A 16,473-nucleotide genomic window follows, 5' to 3' on the forward strand; every position below is an offset into this window, starting at 1 on the left:
TGGGGAGAATCCACACCCTGGTAAGTAACCTACACTCTGCAGGGAAGCCCAATAAACACACTGCTTTCTGAAGTGTGGTGGAATCATGCCGTAGCTTGTCTTTGGGACCTTAAAATTTAGCAACACCAGTCTGCTTTCTAAAGATAGGGTCTCTACATAGAGTCCTGGAACTCCCAATGTAGACCAGGCTGGCCTTGAACTCAGAGATCCAGGTCCCTCTACCTCCTAAGTGCTGAGACTGAAGGCAAGTGTGCCCCCGTCACCCTGCAGGAGGTAATACCTGTCTTGAGAAACTGGGTTTGGCTTCCTCGGCCATTACCCAGTGCTTCTTGTCAAGTACTAAGCCACTGATGGCCAAGTCAGGTAACACAGGGGATTCGCAAGTCACAGACCAGATGAAAAGCTCTACTCTTTGAGAATCCCTGCTGTACACATTCACGTCTAAGCTGCCCAAATGATTTGTGTAGACCTCACTCACCTAAAAGGTAGGGGATAGATGTGTCTCAGCTCAATGCCAAGAGCAGAAAAACGACTTCAGAAATACATTTTTCATTTCTTTAAAAAAACGAAACAAAACAAAACTTTATTGCGCACAAAACAGACCATTCCCTCTTCTGGGTCGTGTTACCGTCTTCCAAAGAAAATTTCTTTAAAATGTGGTACTGGGGGATTGAACCATGGGCCTTATGCATGCTAAACACACATTCTACCACTGAGCTATATTCCCAGCCCCCCGGTATTTGTTGTCCCCGCCTCTCCTCTCCCAGTGAGAAATGTCTTCTTCTTCTTCTTCTTCTTCTTCTTCTTCTTCTTCTTCTTCTTCTTCTTCTTCTTCTTCTTCTTCTTCTTCTTCTTCTTCTTCTTCTTCTTCTTCTTCTTTTTAAGTCTACAGCTGCTGGTCAAAATTACCTCAAGGTTGGCTGTTGGGGACAAAAATATCAACTGAGCAGGGTTTTACTGCCTTCCGCTTGCACTCCAGGGATAGAGGCTAGAGCCTCCTGAACTGCTCTTAGCCTTGAGTTTGGGTTTACTCAAATGCACTCTGTGTGTGTATGAAGTGTACACATCCCTCTCTTCCCTGTCTTCAACTGAAGACATAATTCCTGGGAAGAATGCATGACTAGAGCTGTGCATGTTTCCAGAGGCGGAGAACACTTCCTGTCTGGTCCCCGGACCACTGAAATCAACTGCAAACTAGTGGTTACAGACTGGGAGCCTAAGAAAAGTGCTCTGTGAGAACCTGAAGTCCTCGCGCTGCCGTCACGACTGGAGAGCTGGGGGACGTCTCCCGAGGCTGGTGAATTCTGAGGCCCTCCTGCAAAGTGTTCTGCCCACTTTCCAATGACTGCTGGAAGCAGTGTGTGTGCTTTGGAGAGATCAGCAGGTCATGGCTGACCACGACAGAGGCAGAAGGGAACACCTGTTGCTTCTGCTCTGTGAGGCCACGAGAGGTGCAGCATGCCCCTGCATCCTTGTTGGGTTGCTCTGGAAACGGTTTCCTTGTTCTGGGTTAGCAGGAATGACAGAGCTGAGCTGCATGGGATTGCCGGTGGCACTGTGGAGGAGGACAGGCTCAAGGAGAAGGCCGCACAGGCGATGATGGCCCTGTCCAAAGTCCAGTTTTATTGGCAGATTGTAGTTGAAAATGGAATCCAGAACATCCTCCTCTTATAGAATAAAAATAGCAATACTGCCACGTCAGTGACCAGGAAGTGATGACATCAGAGCTGTGGTGGTTGCCAGCAGCACATCTGGATTTCCACGGGAGCGATGGCAGCTTCTGTTCAAGGTGAAGGAGTAAGATAGCCGTTTGCTCCTCTGGAGTTGGGTGGATGGATGTTCAAGATGAGGCACAGTGTGGTTCCCATGGGAAGTCCAGGGTCAGTGTGGGCCCTTGGCTGTCGTCTGCACTAGCCCCTCCCACAGCTGGTGTGGCCTTTCCAGATTGGTACGGCACCAGTGGATCGGTCCATGTGCTGCTGTTTTGAGAGAAGCACCCTGGCCACAGTCACCGGTCTCTGGCTAAACCACGGGAAATGAACAGCTTGGTTTATGCATCTGGTTACATGGTGCTTACTGGCTCTTGCCAGGTTGAGAAAATCCTGGTGTAGGCAGAGAAGATTGGAGTGGCTGGTACGTTGAAGTGAGACCAGCGTACAGGTTCCTGTCTAGCTGGACTGAGCATTTTCACCAGCTAGCCTAAGGACAAGGTCGCACTCTACCTGGTCCCAGCAAGCATGAAGAGGGGCTAGTCTCAACCTTTAACCTATGTACAGTAGGTAAAACCTTGGCAGCAAAACTGGACAAAGTGGGTTCCACACAGTCAAGATCCCCAAAAGACCAGAACAGCCTGTCTGGCCTCCTGGTGCTGAAATGTATCCGCACAGAGAGGCCATTCTCCTGCACAAGTCCAGCGGCAACGGGAACAGGGCGCTGGGTGGAGGAGGGGACAGAGAAGCTGTGAGCAAGGACCCACAGGGCCTTGAGCTGCTTCCTGGCGCCAACCAGTCGGGTACACCATTAAGAATCTAATAAATAAATGCTTGTAACAAGAATCAGGTCAGTTTTGCATCAGGCTGCATGGGATGTACAAAGACCCCCCCTCGTCACGTCCACGCGCAGGTGACAGGCAGTGTCTCTAGTAAAGGTATAAAAATGACGTTGCTTTACTTTCAAGTATTAAAAAAATAAGTTAATTGACAAAAAGGGGCCGAAGTGGCTGAGTGTCTGGCCAGGCTGTCAATGTGCAAACACAGGAAAATGCCAAGGAGAGCCCTCTCCTGTACTGATGTGGGCGCTGACCAGGGACTGCGCCTCTCTGTCAACAGGACTAGGGTGGGGAAGGGGTGGGGGAGGAGTTGACAAGGTAGGGCCTCCTTCAGCTCTCCCAAAGTCAATACTTTCCAGTGTCAAAATGGTTGTGAACTAAAAGCAAAACACAGCAATCCACGGGCTTCAGGCCACTGCCCATGTGAGAGGCCTGGGGCACTTGGCCACTGGGGATCCAGTGTGTGGTGGGGCAGACCCCTCTTGCACCCTCCTAACTTGCATAATGAACCTGCCTACTTCCCCTGCGAGAGCTGGGTGAGCATTACCCCTGCGGGGGTCGCTCCCGGCTGGATCTCCATCCACAGCCCTTTTCTGAAGATGCCTCTGTACTTTTCTCTTTGGTGGTGCTTCAGGGAGCATGAGGGCAACGGTTGCTCTGCTCTGCAGGTGCTCTGTGGTGGCAGTGGCTCTGGAGAGGAGCCACTTGAAAGAGGTGCCAGGCAGCAAGCCCTCAGGGACCTGAAGGCGGTTCCCCTGGGGCACATATCAAACATGCCCATCTCCTCCCTCCTGAGTGGGGAGTCTGGGGGTGGGGGGCGCCTCTCCTTGGAGGTGACGTCACCTCAGATGATAACCCTCACCTGGGGTTTTCCCACAGCGTGGTGTCTGAGCACTGCCCTCTGGGGACGCCAGGCTTCTTCTGAACCTGGATCCAGTGGTTTGGGAGAACGCAGCCGGGTCAGGTGGGTGCCAATCTACCAGACACAATGGTAGGCAGGCTCAGGACCAGTCCAGGCTGAAGCCCTTGCACAGCATAGCAGCCTCCAGGTCCTTGTCCTCCTCTTTCTCCCGCAGTCGCTGCTCCTCCAACAGGGCCACCAGCGAGTCTCTCTGCTCCACCACCTCCAGCATCTCGTTCAGGATCTTCTTCTCCTCTGAGAGCTCCTCCTCGGTCTTCAGGTGATCTGCCGAGAGGCTGAAGGCATCAGGTGCGGCCTGCGGTAGTGGCCCACGTCACCTCCCCACCCACCTGCCCTCTGCTTACCTTCCACGGCCATCCGCTCCCTCAGCTCCTGCTGCAGCCGGCTCTGCCGGTCTTCCAGCTCCAGTTCCCGGGCGCTGAGACAGGGAGACAGACACAGAGACAGTGACTTGGAGATCCGCTCTCTCACCCTGCCAGACTGGGACACACTCGAAGCACCGGTACCCCCACAGTTGCTCCCCAAATCTCGGCTTACTCACAAAATCATCAGCTCCGACTCGTAGCGCACCATGGCGTTTTTCTCCTGCACCAGCTTGAACCACTCCTGCATCAGCTTGGGGTCATCCTTTTTGCCCATACCTGCGTGAGAGACTGAGGGTCAGACGAGGGCGCGGCCTCTGTTTGCCCAGCCCAAGGGAAGTTGTCACACTGGGGCAAATGTGCAAAGAGCCAGGTGAAATGCTGCCGGAACTGTCCCAAGCCAGGTCCAACGTTTGCCTACAGCCTTGACAGGGACAGGGGGGCAGAGAACGACAGGCCGCTGCCCTGGGCCCACCCCGGGGCCCGGCAGACCTAGACTTCCCATCACGTTCTGAGGAACGGGCGTGGGTGCCGCCAGCCCAGCTGTACACCTTGCTCTTGCGTATCCTGCTTTTGCCTGAGCGGCTGTGCCTCACACTTTCCCACGCTTCTGGATCTGACTGGAAGACGTTCTGTTGTGCACTCACTAGACAGGCGCATTTCAGGCCAGTGCCCTACCGCTGAGCTACACCTCCCGCCCTGGTAGAGCACTTCTTATAAGGCAGCCTGGCACACACGGCAGCAGACCCTGCGTGGTACACACAGGGCATCAGGGTGGCTGCCAGATTTCTCACCAGCGGACCCCAGGGCTGAGGGAGGTAGCTGTTCCTGCCCTTGTTCCAGCAGCTGACTTGAGTGTCCGTCAGGAGTGGCCACACCCCTGGGCTTAACTGCAGCAGGAGCATGGAGGAAAGGCTAAGAAACTGACCCACCCAGGAAGTAACAAAGTCCTGTGTCATGTACAGAGCTACTCCATGGTCCTGCCTTGGAAGCACAAAGTGTCAGTGGCTCTTTGCTTGTGTGGACACGAACGTTCCCTAGTGGTTCTCTGTGTGCTGGGGAAAGAACGCAGAGCTTCATGTGTGCTAGACAATGCCCCGCCACTGAGCACACTGCCATCCCAACGTTAAATACTTTTATACAGAGTTCAGGAATGTCTGAGGGCTTCCCAAAGTTAAGTGGGAACTCTCCAAGTCCCCTCCACTTATCTGGTTGGATGGTCCAGGCCCGAGAAATGCCCGAGCACAAGAGTATGCACCGTACCTAGGGAGGTGCTAGTCCCATGTCAGAGTTCCGATCGCCCTAGCCTGCTTCTTCCTGACTCTCTCACACTAGTCAAAGGCTGACGCTCCTGCACTGTACGTTGGACGTGTGTCAGGCCTAAGCCTAAGTCTTTAGTCAGTGACCACGCTCTGGAGACAGAACTGACACAAGCAATGGTTAGTATCAGCCCCGGGCCACGCGGACATACACCCTTGCTCCTGACATGGGGGTCTTGGCCCTGAGCTCTACTCTCAGAGATGGGCACCTCCATCTCGGCCTGTCGAGCTTGCCTACAGGTCTGGGGGCCCAGGCTCTCCTTCCCCGCACCAATAGACTTGGGTCTTTGGCTTTTAAGCAGCCCACAGCCCAGTTCCAGGCACTCCTTCTGGAGGGTCTCTGCACACTGTGCCCCTGTGGCCATGGAGATGGAGCCCTGAGGCATGCAGAGTGGCAAGCCGCGAGCACACCAAGTCCGTCCCCCCTTCCCACCTCCCAGCGTCTAAAGACTCCAGATTCTACCAGGAGACGTTGGGACACTGCTCATGAGTCATGCTGGGCTCTGGCATGGCTCATGAGCAAGGGGATGTGGCAGGGTGGGGGGTCACATGGGAGAGCCATGGAGAGCAGAGAAGAGGTTAGCAGGGGTTAGTTTTGGCCACACTCCCTTCCCCTGCCCACATGCCTTGTCAATGACAATCTTATCACCACAACAGACTTCAAAATCAGACAAACTTAAAACAAAACAAGACACACTCAGCAAGACAACAAGGTAGAGAAGTTTGGTTTTTAGTGGTTGGAGGAAAACAACAGAACTCCGGGCCATTTGTGTAGATCAGTCTTTGTAAGGACAGTATTCCTTGACTGCCAATACAAACTGCCACCACAGAGGGGGTTCCTCCTCTGTTCCTGGCCTTGTGGAAGCTGGCCTTCAGCTTACCGGCCCCAAGGCCCCAAGCACCAATGGCAGACAGGACTGCAGGAGAACTGCAGCCTGCAGATGCTGGAGCCCACAGGCTCTTTGGTTTCTGTCTGTTCCCATCCTCCCTTAGACAGTCAAAGGGATACTGTGCCTTGTAAGAAACTGCCACATACTCATGACATTCTGACGTAGGGCTATCAGGAGTCAGAGAGAGGAGGAACGGTTGCTGGGCCTTGGTTCCCTGTTGGACTATGGTGGCTGCGGCCCCTCGGAGGCAGTGGGGAAGAGTGGGCAAGGTTACGTTACCTTCCTGGACACAGCAAGGGCAGAAGGAGAGAGGTCTACGCCGTGGAGTCCCGCCACTGGGCTCAACTTCAAAAAGGACCAAACAAGGAAGAGGAAGAGGAAACAGAGAAAGACAAAAAAAAAAAAAAAAAAGGAAGAGGGAAAGGAGGAGAGGAGTTTGGAGGTGGAGAGGGATGGGGGAAGGCGAAATAAAAACAAGTAGAGGACAAAAACAGAAAAGGTGAGAAAAGGAACAATAGGAAGAAAGGAAAAAAATCCACAAGAATGGAGAAGCGGGAACAGGGGGAACAAAGTCTACAAATGAATTAAGTCCTTTTTCTTTTCCAGCACAGAAATCGAACGAGAGCAGGCCCAGGCTGCAGGCAGCAGTGGCTAGTGAGGGCGTGTGGCAACACTGGAACATTATGGCATGGTGGCTTTGGGGAGGTCTGCCTACCTCCATGCAACAGACGTCCAAATATGCAGCCAACGCTGCTTCTAAGTGTGCAAGAGGTTACTGGGGGTCACCAACAAAGCCTACGGAATGTGTTCTTAAGATGTCGTCGTCATTGACACGTGTGTGAGGTTAAGCTAACTTTCCCCTAACTCTAAGGGGCAAGGAGGATCTGTCGCCTTTGGCCACCATGCCCACAGAAAGGGGCCCTGGGTCTTTATAAAGGATGTCTTAATCTCACCGTGGTCCTCTAGGGCTGACAGAATGCTCTGTACTCTGAACCAGGGAAGTTAGGAAAATTAGGGTCACACAGGGACGACTTCCTTGACCAGTAGCACTACCCCTCCCGTGGCCTATGGAAAACCAACCAAACCCTTTTCTTTCAGCTCCTACACCGTTCAGAGGCATCCGATGCCACAGTGGAGGGGTGGTGTCACACTGTGGACTGTTAGACCAAAAGGGGGTGAGCTGACAACAACTCACAGTGACACTTGCTAAGAGTGGTGATGGGCACCTGGGAGACAGTGTGCAGAGATCTCTACAGACCTGATCGCCATTCGAGGAAGAGGGAGAGGAGCTGAGCAGGGACCATCACAGAACCACAGGAGCACACACAGGAGACAGGAAGCCCCAGGAAGGTAAGGCCTTTGGGCCATGGGAGGACTGGGAGGAAGGTGGCCCATGATGAGAACTCGGCTCAGGTTAACAGGAGGGCTGAAGGTCAAGCTACTGTTGGACTGGCCATGCTACCCTGCAGTGGGATAAATGCAGGGACCAGTCTCTGTTTCCTTTAAAGCCCGTCTGTATCCTACGTAGCACTCTGTGCACAGTAAACTTGATACTGGGTACAGCCTTCGAACCAAAGCCACAGTGTATGAAGTGCTTTTAACCCATCTCAACAGTTCCTACAAGCTGAGGCCTGGGTCTTTTCCAAAAATTTGCTCTGCCGTAGTTGACCCGCTCCACCTGCTTGGGTTCAAAGCATAAAGTCTGTGTGGCGCCCAGATACCTGGAGAAATTCCATAAGTGTCACATCAACTCTCTCTGCTGCTTCCTGGGACTCAAATGACACACAAGTAGGTAGCTGTGTAGCTAGAACAGCATTCAGATCCACTAGCAAGGGACAATGACAGTATGTAAGCAATGCACATCCAAAACGAGGCAGGCGTCTGCACACATGCATGCCCACATATAGACCTAATGGTAAACACCACTTTCTGGACATTACACCATGGGTCCTACGTTCTTTTATCTCAATCACATTCCTCGTGCAACCTTTACGATTATAACAGGAGATTGAGAACAGAAGTTAAAAAAAAAAAACAAAAAACCAAAAAACTAGAGAGGAATGGACAGCATTGGTCGAGGCAGGTATTTAAAACAAAGAGGGAGAAAAAGACATTGCCACGGGAACAGAAAAGAGGGAGGGCGTGAACAGGTGGATGGGTTCACCCACGTGACTTGCTTTGTAGCCTCCAAGGTGTCCGTGATGAATACCCATCCCTCATAATTAGAAGGAAAAAAAAAAACCCACACCCAATGGGTGCTATTTTAAAAAGAAGAAATGGAACAGAAAAACTAATATAATGGGGAAATCCACCCCAGACCAGAATCTGAATAGAGCGTGCAGCAAAGCACAGAGGCACTGATTTTAACAGCAACTTCACTGCCTTTTATGGAAGTGTGAGAAGCTTTGTGCTTCTTTCTCAGCTGAGTTCTCCTGTCACTGACTCCAGCCCGCTCTGTGCAGCCCTTGCCTGGTCTTGCTTGGACTCTGGCTACTCATATTTACTGCCAAGTGACCCAGTATGGAATCAATGCCTAATTAATTAATTGGTTAGTTATCCAGACAGAGTCTCATGTATCTCAGGCTGGCCTAGGACTTACTGGTCTTGAACTTTTGATCTTCCTGCCTCTACCCCCAAGTGCTGAGCTGGTAGGTGTACGCACCATGATGGATCTGTGTAGGGCTGGGGAGCAAACTCAGAGTGTGTGCACGCCAGGCAAACATTGAGCTACGTCTCCGGCCTCCTTTTCTCTCTCCTCTCTTTCAAGTCAGGGACTTATGTAGCCCAGGTTAGCCTTAAATTCCCAATCCCCTGGTGTTGGCATTATAGGCTTGTGCTATCATGCCTGGCCTCTGTTGTTTCTGGGGGTAGAATTCAGAGTCTCTCCGTGTTCAGTGAGCTGCCACTGAGTAACGTGCTAAGCTTGGACAATTTCTGGGAGGATTGGGTATGAAGCTGGGTTCTTGTTACTGTTCTGTCTTGAATAAGATTGGCATAATCTCTGTTGGCTGAGATTATGCTCTACTGTTCTCGCTCTGCAACCTCACGGCTGTTTGGTCAGTACCAATGCTCTCCCGCGAGAGGAAGGCTTCGCACAGCAAGGCTGAGAGGTCCAGCCCCAACCATGGCAATCACGGGCTCCGAGGCTCCGGCGGCTGGTGCCATGCTTCTGTGGGCAAGTGTCAGACACGGTAGGGCTGCTCTGGCAGGCACAGATGACGCATATGTGACAGCGCCCTGTGCTGAAGATAAAGAGCTCACAACAGAACCACTCTCTAGACTGGAGGACTGCTGGTGAGCTAGAAAATGCTCGTGAGAACTGAGACCCACGTGGATGTGAGTGTGCACCCGAGTTCACACAGGTGTACACACAACACAGTCTCTCTCTCTCTCTCTCTCTCTCTCTCTCTCTCTCTCTCTCTCTCACACACACACACACACACACACACACACACACACACACACACACACAAAGTATCAAGTGAAAACTGAGCCAGGCTAAAGGTTCGGCTTGACCAGAAAGGCAGAAATCTACCAACATCCAATGTCCAATGAGAGGAACCAGCAGGCCGCAGCAGGCCTCTCTCCGACTCACTGGTGACCACCGATCGATCCCTTTCCAGTACCTCAGGCTGCACTTCTAAGCCTTTCATTTCCCTCCGAGACAAACGAGACGTGAGGGTCTGCCAAATCAGAAGTTGCACGAGTGCACGAATCTAAACTTTACAGAAGAGACGAGTTTCTCTCTAGATCTCCGGTCACCTTGTTCCACTCGACAGGGCAGTGACTTCTCCCTACTCGCCAATACCTGTGGGTCTTGACCCCTCAAGGGTCACACATCAGATATTCTGCATATCAGATACTCACATTACGATTGATAACGGGGGAAAAATTACAGCTATGAAGCAGCAACGAAATAATTTAATGGTTGGGGGTCACCACAACGTGAGGAACTGTATCAAAGGGTCGCAGTGTTAGGAAGGCTGCAAACTACTGTGTAGCAAAACAGGACTGAGTGGGCTGCACCTGTTACATGTCCAGGGGAGGACAGGAAGGTTGTGCACGTGGAGCCCCTTCCTCTCTGGCTCAAGGGGTCATTATTTGTCACTTTAATGGCTTTTTTCTCAACTGCAGCTAGTTAATTTTTATACACTCCGTGGCTCTAAGAGACTTTCTTTTGGCATTCTGCACTGGCTCTGGGTCTCTGAGCCATATCCCTAACCCCAAAACTGGTTTAAACAAAGCAAACAAAAGCTAGCCGTCTTTTCTTAGTTCAGGCTACACTTTGCCTGTGATCGTCCTGCCTCTGCCTTCGAGTGCTGGGATAAATTCGTCACCATTGCCTGATCCACAGAGACTTTTATACAGGGTCTGAAGCCTGCACGTGTCAGCCTAAGAGCTCTGAAGGACCCCACTGAGGCACAGTGGTGGGCAGGAGTCGGGTCTGAGCTTCTTAGGTGAGAAACGGACACCCCAAGTGCTGCTCAGAGTGCTGTCTCCAGTAATTCCAATGTGGCCTTTCAGGGAAGCAGGAGCAGAGGACCAGCCAGCGTCTCTACTTCAAGATTCAGACTTCAAAAGGGAAACCTACTCTTCAAAGAGTGAATATTAGAATACGTGCCTGAAGGGAAAACACCAGCAGACTCTGAACAGGGTCATCTGTGGTATCTATGTCTTCCTTTCCTATCCTTCCTTCCTTTGAGGGGCGGGAGAGCCTTGCTCTCTCTTGGAGTACACAAGTGCCTCCCTTTAGAAAGAAGGCAACGGGATGCCTCCTGCATTCGAGCAGAACCCACATGGTGCCTGTGCCATGGGAAAATCAGGCAGACCCTGGGGAACTATGAAGCTCTGGGATGAGGAACAGAAGTAGCGAGCTGTCTGACTGAGGGAGGGAGCCTTAACATGTCAAAGACAAACTGAGTTTCTTTTTTTTTCTGTTTATTTTGTTTCACTCCCAAATCCTCCATCACACCAAACCCAAGGTCAGAATTGGGTGCCTGGAGCCACAGAAAAACAGCTCACTGAGTTTTCTTACCTGAGCAGGAGGTCAAAGACAACATTGAAGACATACACAGAGACAATCTATGCTGCAAAAGCCAGTCTCTCAAGCGGGAGGGGTGGGTTAGGTGGCAAGAAGTGGGTTTGGACCACTTCTCCCACAATGCCCTAAACGTACACGATCTCTTCACATATAGAGACGATCTCTTTACATATAGAGATGATCTCAGAATGGATGTGAACATTCTTTAGGGAACCGTTAGGAGGAGGCAAGGAGGTGAGATAGGGTATTAGACGAGACGGGATCTGTTAACCGGGTGTAAGCATCCGCCCTTTTTCAGCATCAATGGCCATGAATGGGAGGCCCCAGCATTCAAGAAGCTGGGGACACCGAGAGGGGGCCTGTGGCCAAGTGGATGTCATAGAGAGCAGAGCCAACTCATGCTGTCTACCCAAGGAGCTTGACAAGGGTCCTACTCCTGATCAGTGATATGGATATGGTACTGACCTCAGGAATCAGTAAGGGTTTTGTATGTGGTATAAGGGGTGCAGCCCAGAACCTCCGGTGTGCTGGGCAATGCTCTACCAGCAAGCTACACCCCTGGGCCTGGCTTTGGATTCATTTTATTCACATCTGTGTCTGTGTGTGTATATATGTACCTGGCGTGTGGAGGTGAGAGGTTGACATGAGCTGTTTCTTCAATCACCACATCATTTAAACGTTTCCTAACTACTACATATATTTTTCTTTTTTAAATTTTATTTGCTTTTGTTTGTATGTGGGCCTGTCTGTGTGGATGTGTCCAGGTCCCCACAAAGGCCGGAGGAGAGTGTCAGATTCCCCTGGAGTCGGAGCTCCAGGAGGTTGTGAGCTTCCATGGGTGCTGGGGACATGGATGCTGAACTCTGGCCGTCTGGATGAGCAGAAAGTGTTGATAGGTACTCAGCCATCTCTGCAGCCCATTACTATTATGTAGTCCATTCTACTTACTGATTTACTTGTGTACTGATTGTGAGCGTGGTAAGAACACGCCATGGCACGCGTGGACACCTTGCAGGAGCTGGATCCCTCTTTCTACTACGTTGACTCTAAAGATTTAACTTAGATCATTAGGCTCAGCGGCAGGACCTTTAACCGGACGGCCGCCGCACCACCAGCCAACACCTGGCTTTCTGAATCAGGGTCTCTTACTGTACCTACAGCTCAGCGAGATTGGCTGACAGTAAGCTACGGGGACCCTCGTGCTTCTGCTTCCCCAGTGCCAGGGTTACTAATGCATGTCACCATGCCTGGACTGATTGACTGATTGATTGATAATTAATGTGGGTATAAGGGAATTGAACTTAAGTCCTCATGCTTGCATGACAGGCCCTGACTGAGCTGACTGAGTCATCTCCTAGCTCTATATATTTTTGTTTGAGGGAATTTTTTTTTTTTTTGAGACAGTCTCATACTAGCTCAGCCTTGCTTCAAACTCATGTCAAGTTTCCCCTTAGGCTCCCCAGTGCTAAGATTGCAGGCAGGACCTACTGCATGCAGGCTCTCGCTATGTAGCTATGGCTGGCCTGGAACTCACTATGTAGACAAGGCTGACTTTTAACTCACAGAGCTCTATCTGCCTCTGCTCCTGAGTGATGGGATTAAAGTGTGCACCAGTATATGTAACTTGATCTGACTTTAAAATATATATGTGTATATATATATATATATATATATATATATATATATATATATATATATAATCATGTTTGTGTATATCAATGGTGGGTATGTGTATCATGGCAAGTGTGTGGCCACCAGAGGACAACCTGTGGGAGCAAGTCCTTATGCACTATGGATCTTGGGAATTGATCTCTGGTTGTTTGGTGTGGAAGCAAACACCTAGATCTGATAAGCCATCTTGCCGGCTCCAGACTATGGCATTGAAATGACTGGGCCAGGAAGTGTCCCTCTCCTGGGCATGGGTGGGGAAGAGTAGGAAACTTTATACTGCCCTGCACTTTTGTCGGGAGGCTTGGAGACTCCAAGGGCAGGTGAGGAGATCAGAGCACTGACAGAGAAGAGGGGAGTCACAGTTACCCTGTCACCCCCGACAGCCAGCTGCCGGACACTCACTCATCTGCCAACATGGCAGCCTTCCAGACAACAGCTCAAAGTCTAGAGCAAGTCTCCAGATGGGCCATTTCTCTGCTGAGCTCTGTACAGGAGACGACAAGTACTCGTCCCATGGGACCAGGGTTCTCCTGCTTCAGAGGGATCAGGACAGCTGGGAAGTCTGTAAGAATAGCTACCCGGCCCTCTCTGCCTCATCTCTAAATCAGAGGGTCTGAGAACCTGCATGTCTAATAGGTTCCAATGGATCAGCGCAGACCGAGTGCCACAGCATGGCGAGGAAGGGGCATTATGAACTTAGCTAAGCGCTGAATCTTGTGAGTCTGAGCAGAGGCAGCCATAGGAGAAAGCACCTTCCTCACGCTAGGGAGTGCCTGACATACGGACAGCTGAAGGTGAGCTCATTCTTCCTAAGTTTCTAAAACGTATTTTATCTGTAGGGGCTGGGGACGGAATCTTGGGCACGCCAGCCAAGGGCTGGATCACTAAGTGACACCCCCAGCTCACGCTCTCATTGGCAGTGTGGCGGGTGGTGGCCATCCTAGTGGGGGTGAAGCCTACACTGTAAGGGCTGAGGCCCGGGATGGCAGTCTTGACTGGAGCCTTGAGTGTTAAGTGAACCACTGCCCTACAGCAGAACACACAGATGTGGGCTGTGTGGAGCAGGGCTGGAGGTTTTGTTTGGTTTTACTAAAACCTTAGAACCCTCAAGCAGCAAGAGCCATCATAAGTCGTCCTCCTGGCACAGGTGGGGCAGGGGACCCGACAGCTGCTTCCCTTTGGTTGTGCAGGGCTTTGGCGCCTATGAGGCAGGTGCTCTGGCACTGAGCCTGGAAAAGGGTTTGTGCTTTGCTGTTTGGCTATCAGGTTGGCTCCTCCTCACTGCTGTGAGCAGGGGCTGGGATGGAGGACAAGAGGGAAGGGCGTCTTGGGGTTAGTGCCAGCAGTGGACGATGCTATACATACCACCCAGGTGCAAGTCGATGAGGCCACTGTAATAAGATTCTCCCCAATAGTCTACAACAAGGAATTGGTGAAGACAGAGTTATTGGATCAGATGACCCTGTGGCCACCCCGACCCAAAAGCTATCAAGGGCATGACAGGTAAAACAGACAGGGGTAGTCAGAGAGCCCAGCGGGGCAGCCGGAAGCGTGCATGTCTGTGAGGTACGCCATGCACACACAGGCCATCTCTGCAGCTCGGGGTATGAAGGGGACAGGGGAACCAAACACCACTACGGATGGAGTCGCCGGCCAACATTAGGGGGGTTTCCTGTTCCCACCTCGACTCAGAGATGGGACTCGGCACTGCCAGGAGCTCCCACCCTGCTGGAAGGCAATCTCCCCTAAGACTGAAGAAAGTTCAAGGCGAGAACAGAGGCTGCTCTCTTACTGACTTTCTGAATATTAGACGCTCCAACGCTAAGGCTTTCAAGATGTGAACACTGGGGTAAAGAAAGAAAAAAGAAAACTCCGGAAACCCAGTAAACTTGCAAGTGACTCCATTAGAGTTGCCCTCGCTTTCCGCAGAAACCACTGTGTTGGGCGGGCTTGGGACGAAGGTCCCATGTCTTCTGGGGTTTAGGTCCCCCCTCTTCAGAGAACCTTTCCTTTTAAAGTGAGAAACTGGGACACTGGCACATGTTCCACCCCCTGTGCTCTGAGGCGGTGGCCACAGGCCCTCCTAGTTCCTTGGCTCCAGGAGATGTCCAGCAGCTTAAGGTGCCTACGGTGCTAAGAGGGGGCCCGGTGGCGGTGGGTCTTGAGTTTTTAGGGCCAAGAGCACAACAAAATGTCTGGCATTCTCTGTACCTCACGATTGGGATGCTGATCCCAGCAACCACACCCTTTTCTCTTAAGGACGGATATGTCAGAGAGCTGAGTGCCCTGGGTGGTTTCCAGCTTGAGGCCAGTCCAGTGGCTCTAAGCTTGAGTCAGAGAAACAGAGAGGCTCCCAATCGATTCTGGGACAAGAATCCCACAAGTCTTAGCCTTGCTCTGGAGTCTGACTGGTGCGGCCTGTAATATATAAAACCTGACAGCAACCCCAGACCAGATCTCTTCTCTGGGAGGACATCTTGGCTAACACAGCGTGACTCTTTTGAGAGCAATGGAGACTTGAAGCAACCACATGAGCCTGGATGGCAGGCTCTGGCCATCTCAGTGCAGCTCAGGGAGGGAGCTGAGTAGTGCAGCTCAGCCAGTGAGACTGCCAAGCGGAATGGAACGAGAAGCCGTGAGAAAGGTGCTGCTACTGTGCACGCTCAGTCTCCATGACAGTCTCTGTCAGGGATAAGGTCACCGGAAGTGACTAGTGTGGTAATTACAAGAACAGGAAAAGAGTCTATCTGGACACACAAATGCACCACAGGGAGACGTCCCAAGAGACTCCAGGGTGCACCCGTAGACGCAGCCTCACCTTCTGGTCCGGGGTCTTTGCAAAGAGCTGCCTATAGTCAGGAGTTGGACTAGAACATGGCTTTCAAACTTCTGTTGGATCCTAGGACTCTTCAAGATGGGCTTCCCAGGGAACACCCAGATAGATACCTGGCCCATGGCCAGTTTTAACTTTTGAAGACTTAATGCACGGCTTGTTCAAGTGCTTCACGTGCCAACTTTGACCCACTGAAGACCTGCAGGTCAGCCTGCTTTGGGGGAGGGGGGAGCTGTCAGGTCCAAGTTTCTTTGGCTTCACGTATAAGAAGTTTGAACTTGTCACACATACACTGGTAAGAGGTTAGTTAATTCAAGTCCTGCTGGCAAAGACAGAGATTGTGTGCCACTGTGTGGGGATCGCTGATAAGGGTCCCTATAAGGCTTAGGAGGTGCTGGCTTCAGAGTACACCGCTGGCCCTTCCAAGTGCCAGCACACGATAGCACACTTGGGGTCCCTCTCTATGTTGGGGAGCTTCTTGTATATCATTTTTAAAAGGTTTATTTTTATTGTATGTGTAAAGTTTTGCCTGCCTGCACACCTGGTGTCTGTGGAGGATGTCGGATCCCCTTGGAACTGAAGTTACAGATGGCTGTGAGCAGTCGTGTAGGTGCTGGGAATCAAACCCAGGTCTCCTGCACAGCCACCATGCACTCTTGACTGCTGAGCCATCTCTCCAGCCCCTGTATTTGTCTTCTGCTTTATAAAGAGTATGAGTTACTGTCGGCTACTCAGCTGCTCTTATTCGTGAGCCCCTGCGTCTGTCACATTTGCAGGTACTGAGATTCCCAGGGGGGCCGCTAAAGGCCCCCCTAGGAGCACACACATGCACCTGCTGGGATGCCAAATCGATGCGCAACTCTCATGGAGCACGCACTTTCAAGTCT

General features: G+C 51.5%; 1 protein-coding gene across 22 annotated transcripts in view; it reads right to left on the reverse strand.

The window, feature by feature from the left end:
- Positions 1 to 545: 545 nt before the first annotated feature.
- The window catches only part of Mical3 (microtubule associated monooxygenase, calponin and LIM domain containing 3), a 200,063-nt gene continuing 184,135 nt past the window's right edge, over positions 546 to 16,473 (reverse strand). For 15 of the 22 annotated variants that reach the window (XM_039107870.2, XM_039107872.2, XM_063286323.1 and 12 more), the window contains 5 exons: positions 14,119 to 14,169; positions 6,321 to 6,386; positions 4,012 to 4,111; positions 3,815 to 3,888; positions 546 to 3,734 (listed from right to left, as the gene is read on the reverse strand). In XM_039107870.2, coding sequence (XP_038963798.1) covers positions 3,550 to 3,734; positions 3,815 to 3,888; positions 4,012 to 4,111; positions 6,321 to 6,386; positions 14,119 to 14,169 — 476 coding nt within the window. In that variant the 3' untranslated portion in view covers positions 546 to 3,549. 22 annotated transcript variants of the gene reach the window in all.

The sequence above is a fragment of the Rattus norvegicus genome, chromosome 4 (assembly GCF_036323735.1).
Source record: "Rattus norvegicus strain BN/NHsdMcwi chromosome 4, GRCr8, whole genome shotgun sequence".
Lineage (NCBI taxonomy): Eukaryota > Metazoa > Chordata > Mammalia > Rodentia > Muridae > Rattus > Rattus norvegicus.